The 6,000-nt window shown below is 44.3% G+C and overlaps 1 protein-coding gene across 1 annotated transcript in view; it reads left to right on the top strand.

The window, feature by feature from the left end:
• VSX2 (visual system homeobox 2) overlaps positions 1-4,312 on the top strand; it is a gene marked incomplete at its 5' end in the record, with an annotated part of 28,601 nt that extends 24,289 nt beyond the window's left edge. The window contains 2 exons of the mRNA XM_081913993.1: positions 5-173; positions 1,861-4,312. Of these exons, the coding sequence (XP_081770119.1) occupies positions 5-173; positions 1,861-2,255 (564 nt within the window). The 3' untranslated portion in view covers positions 2,256-4,312. The remainder of the gene's footprint in view (positions 1-4; positions 174-1,860) is intronic.
• Between the last annotated feature and the right edge of the window lie 1,688 nt (positions 4,313-6,000).

Genomic DNA, 6,000 nt, shown 5'->3' with positions numbered 1-6,000 from the left:
TCAGAACCGAAGGGCCAAATGGCGGAAGAGGGAGAAATGCTGGGGCAGAAGCAGCGTAATGGCAGAATATGGGCTGTATGGTGCAATGGTACGTCACTCCATCCCACTGCCAGAATCCATCCTCAAATCGGCCAAGGATGGCATAATGGAATCCTGCGCTCCTTGGCTGTTGGGTAAGAGATTAACCTTGGGAATGGACCTATTTTGTCTAGCGTTTCTGGTAGGGTCCTGTCAGTGATGAAGGCAATAAAGCAGTTGAACCAGGGAAGTGTATAGGTAAACACAGAGATTACTGCTACAAGTATCAAGTTGTCTAATACAGAGATGGAGAACTTGTTTCCCACCAGATGTTGCTGGACTGCAGCTCTTATAATTCCTGACCATGGGCCATGCTGGCTGGAGCTGATGAGAGTTAAGAGTCCAACAACATTTGGAAACCACAAATTCCCCAACCTCTTGGCTAAAATTTGGTCATCTAGGGATTTGATCCCCAGGGTCTAAGGTATGATTACCAATAGTGCATTATTTCCAAGGGGAAATTACGCCATTATACTTTATGGACTTCAAACCCCTTATTCTTAGGCCTGGTGCTTATACCGCACTCCAACAGCTATTTTGTGGTGAGTTCTCCTTGCCCATGCTGTGCTGTTGTATCAGGAGTTTTCATGCCCCTCCCAGATGTTCATGCTGGCTGCTGGCTGAGGATGTAGACTTTTGATAATGGTTGTGGTTCCTTAAACAAAACCCCACAACTTTATTGTGGCATGAGTCTTCATATGCAAGAGTCTGTTCTATCAGATGCATAAAGAGGAAGCATAGTGGGCAGTTGCCCATAGCAGATCATACAATAATAAATAGAGCAAAGGGTTGTATATATGCAGATATTAAGAGCTCTGCTGGAACAGACCAAAGACACTTCTAGTCTAACATTCTGTTCTATAGTAGTTGCTTCTGGGAAGTTTGCAAACAGGCCTTGAAGTCAATAGCCCTTCTCGCTGCCTAGTTTATGATATTCAGAGATAAAATGCATTTGAAGATGTCCTTGATATTTGTCTGATATGTTTTAGAAACTATCTAAACTAGTAGCCCTCAAAGTGGGTTTAGCAAATTTCCTCTTGCACTCCTGTTCCTTGCTTGGCTCTTCTCTTCTGCTTTTTCAAACTAATGCTACAAATAAAGTTAACTTATGGTTTCTTACAAATATGCTGCTTCATACTTCTGGCTACTATGTGAAACCCAGAGTCGAAAGAGAGAGAGAGAGAGAGGAAAAAGGGCTGCAAAGGATGTGTGAGAAGAAATCAGTAGCGTTCTTCTCAGCCCTGTAGGTGATAGCAGAACCAGAGTCCCGCCACCAGGGCCTTCTTCACATACAGAGTTATTGTGAGAAGCACATTGCCACCATTTTATCTCTGTTAGCGGAGAATTACCCAGTCCAATAGAGTTAGGTGGCCCTGTATCTCTGGGTTCTTCCTCGCCCACCCGCTAGGCTGGAGTGGACAGCTCCTGCCACTTTGATATCCTAGAATGTGTCTTCTGCAGTAACAGCATTTTGTGCATTTCTCAATAAGTGCAACTTCCTTTCCCAACTCTACTGCTGTCCCTGCTTGTGGACAACTTGTCCCAAACAGGATGCCCCATCCCATCAACAATGCACAGACTTGGCATTATGGTGTAGTCATGCCTCATTGCAGCACTGGCCCCAGTTTCTGACCTAGTTTTGGCCTGTCTCTGCCAGAGAACCGGCCTGAGGTCCCCCTCATGCAGGGCCCAGAGCATTGAGCTCTCTGTGTGACTGCTGTTTGAAGCAAGGCTTTCTGCTTTTCCTTAATTCTGGCCTCTCTTTATCTTTACTGTTTTCAGTTCAAGATGGCTTTCCCATGCCCAGGCGCTTTTCTAAACCCGAATACCAACAATTCTTTTTAGGGATGCACAAAAAATCTCTGGAAGCAGCGGCTGAGGCAGGAAGGAAGCCAGAGGTGGAACGCCAGGCTCTGCCCAAGCTTGACAAGAGTGACAAGGAAGAAAGGGGCCCTGACTCCAAAACCACCATTTCCCAGGAGGAACTGAGAGAGAACAGCATTGCTGCCCTCAGGGCCAAAGCTCAGGAGCACAGCACCAAAGTCCTGGGGACCATCCCTGGAGATCCTCCTACGTCAATCAGGAAGCCAGAGAAAGAGGAAGAGGCAGCCACGGCGGAGGATGAACGGCAAATGGAAAAGTCAGATTTATCACAAGAGGAAGATAAGCTGATTTAGAAGGAAGGGGATGATAGGAATCAGCCATCCTCTCTAAGATTGACTCCTCTAGGAGCTACAACCTCCTCTCAGACTAACAGGGCCCCTCCTGCAGCCCCTACACACATGGAGGTAGGCCCCACCTGGTCTCTGTACATTCCAGGAAGCCACGGCTAAGGCCACGTTCCGTCAGGTGTGTCTATAGAGACTGGTTTCCCTCGGGAGCATATTGCCCCTGCAATCCCCGTCCTCAGGAGCACTCTCGCTCTACGTCCCCCCCCCCCCGCATTTCAAGGAAAAGGGAGGTGGGAATCATGTACCGTCTTAGTCGGAGAGGTAAATCAAGCTAGGATTTTTTCCCTCAACACCAGCCATTAGACCGACGTTGGGTCTTTCCCCCTTATTCAACCTCTGTTGTCCCATTCTCATCCTCATCCTAAAAAGAAGTATTTCTGTCATTTCACCGTATATATATATGACAGGCAGTCTCTTTCTCCTTGTCTCAGTCAGGTTGTTAGCTTTTTCAGAAGAAGAATTACCTTTTCTTTTTATATGTTAATGTATACATGTTTTGAACTGCCCATTGCTTAGCATTGAGGCCAAGGTTTTTAAAAAAATAAATTAAAGGAAGCCAGCCACTCCTTTCTCCAAAAGTCAGGCCAAATTTAAAACTGGCCAGGTGGCATCCCTACCTCAGATCAAGTCTCTTTCTCACTGCGGTATCAACATTGTAGTTGATTAAAGAGGCCCAGGCACCCTTCCAGTGCAATGTGAATTTTCCGTGGAGAATATACACCCCTGTTGTGACTTGTTTATGGCACCCAGACTGCTACATTCCAATGATCCTGACCTGCTCTCCTCAGGTGGCTATACCGTTTTCTGTTTTAGCCCAGATTGTTCAAGGAAAATTCTGTTAAAATTATTACCTATGGCATTGAGTTGATTCTTACAGTCGTTTGACTCTTCCATAAAAGTCTTTCCTAAAGGAGGCCTTATTTGTTCTGAAATGGAAAAGGAGCAATTAATTGCTGAAAAGAGAGGTATACTATGGTTGCTCGGGTATTTTATATTGTCTGATGTGGAAGCCTTGCCTCATGGGTTGTGAGATCTGATAGGGTTAGGTGATGGTGAGAAAAATGCACTCTGAATACACTCGTGTCACATAACATATTCTAGGAGTTACATGTAGCATTTAATATCAGCCAGGGCTTTGCCCTTGGGAACCTTGCCTCAGTTTAAGTCAGGGCTGGAGTCTAAACAGTTGGTTCATGTTTCTCCAATAGAAGTCAATAATAAGTGGAGAGTCACAGCCATCCTACCAGTAGCCAAATTTATAGGGGAGGGACATTACTGGTAAGTTTTTCACCTGCGTTTTACAATACTAAGAGTCCGAGAGATGTGCTTAGGTCAGCGCTTGGCTCTCAGATGAAAGTGAGAACTGACTTCATTGGTGATTGCTCATTCACACATGCACGTCATTGCTTGATGCTGCAGCCATCAAATGATGTGTGAAATAGCCTATCTGGGGCAGACTGCTTGGGTGCACTTCCCCAATGCTACTCATGTGCAGCGAAAATATTAGCTGAACAATTTGTCCGATGCAAGTAGCATGAAATAAAGCACCAATGGACATCTTGGTGTCCCCAAAAAAGAACATTCACATATCCCGTTACCTTCATAGGCAATTGACTCAGACACTGAGATGAAATCATGTACACAATGCCATAAGAAATTGCCTCAGTTCCATGACAACATTGCTCTCCTATCCTTTTTTCTGTGAAGGCCCCTGGACAGCAAGTGTCACGTTCCCTTGTTTCCAGCGAGAGCTGTTTTTACCTGAAGTTGTTGTTTTGGTTATGATTGACCTTTCCTCCCCACATAACCCCATTCTGCCTATGTCCCAGTTCTTTGGCGTCTTAGATTATAGCACTCAGTATGTAAATAATGTATATATGGTGAGAAAAGTTGGTATTTGAGGTGTTTAATATACAAAGTTGTAACAACTAGTCATTTGAAACCTGTGATTTTTTTGTGCCATTTTCTGTAAAGATATAAATCAGAATAAAACCGAACTAAAGATGAGCAAAACTAATGTGGTTGTGCACATGTCCTGAGGGGTCTGCGGGTTGCGGGTGGCACTGTGGTCTACACCACTGAGTCTCTTGGGCTTGCCGATTGGAAGGTTGGCAGTTCAAATCCCCGCGATGGGGTGAGCTCCCATTGCTCTGTCCCAGCTTCTGCCAACCTAGCAGTTTGAAAGCATGCCAGTGCAAGTAGATAAATAGGTACCACTGTGGCAGGATGGTAAATGGCATTTCCATGTGCTGTGGCACTCATCACAGTGTCCTGTTGCATCAGAAGTGGTTTAGTCATGCTGGCCACATGACCCAGAAAGCTGCCTGTGGAAAAATGCTGGCTCCCTTGGCCTGAAAGCAAGATGAGCGCCGCACCCCATAGTCGCCTTTGACTGGACTTAACCATCCGGGGTTCTTTATCTTTACCTTTTACCTTAAAGGGTTTGCATGTAAAATGGATGTCCAAACTCTATTGGCATACATACACTAGAGACTAGATATTCTGATGTGGGGCTGCCTACAAGCATAGCAGGAAAAACTGGAAAAACAAGCAGAGAAATATAATAAATATAAAAACACAAAGGTACTTTGTGCCAGAACCCCATAGTTGTTGTTGTTGCTGTTTAGTTGTTTAGTCGTGTCTGACTCTTCGTGACCCCATGGACCAGAGCACACCAGGCACTCCTGTCTTCCACTGCCTCCCGCAGTTTGGTCAAACTCATAGTTACCCTTCACATTTACTTCATGTACATATTTTGTGCTACTGAGTGACCTCCTTTCATTAGTATCAACAATGTGGAAGACATAAACAATATTCATATAGCTCTGTAGTAAACTAAGCATAATAGGCTATGGACCATTGTTAGTTCTATTCCTTGTGTAATATGTTGGGCTGCGACAGTGGAGATACAGAGAATTAACAAAGACCAAACAACTGAACACAATTATTTGAAGTATCCTTTGCCTGGTGTTGTATTGGGACAAGTACTCAGACTATGGAGAGCCATGAATCCTGCCTAACTTAGGTATACCTCCTCCAAAAAATATTGTTATGCCCTGAACTAGGACCACGATAAATCAAGAAGCAGCATTACATGACTCACTTTCCTTGGAATGAGAGAGTTGGTAAGCGCTGAAAATATACGAGATCTTACATGTTATTTACAAATATATGAAGCAGCGTATATTAAGAACAACTAGATCCCTAAACCAGGCAGCATAACTACTAATCCTGCATCTGATCTCCAAAGATCAACTGTACCCAATGATTCTTTATGTTCAGACAACTGCAACTAAAAGTCGCAGCAACCTATGTTCACACTTAAACTGCAGAACTGATAGCTTTTTCTGGTCTCAGACTGCACTCAACAGGTAGATTGCCCATTATGTTGCCCATGACCCCCTAGGGGAGGAAGTGGGGGCTATACATTCAATAAATACATAAAATATTATAAATGCAACCCCCAGACAAAGGCTAAGGGGACAGATTGCTTCTTCACTTGACATCCCACCGGAGTATTCTCACTCCAACACTTAGTACCTTGAACATTCGGAAGTGGTCAAATACATTATCTCAGTAATCCTTGTAACTTCTCTCTAAGCTGGGTCTGAATGATTATTTTCCTATTGCAAAGGAAAAGGACCAAGGGCTGGAAAGAGGGTAGCTTAATAAAGGCATCTTTTTGAGTGAT

Source organism: Podarcis melisellensis (genome assembly GCF_964234715.1).
Source record: "Podarcis melisellensis genome assembly, chromosome: 1".
NCBI lineage: Eukaryota > Metazoa > Chordata > Lepidosauria > Squamata > Lacertidae > Podarcis > Podarcis melisellensis.
Note: the sequence above shows the minus strand (reverse complement) of the source record. Positions and strands in the feature narration are given on the sequence as shown.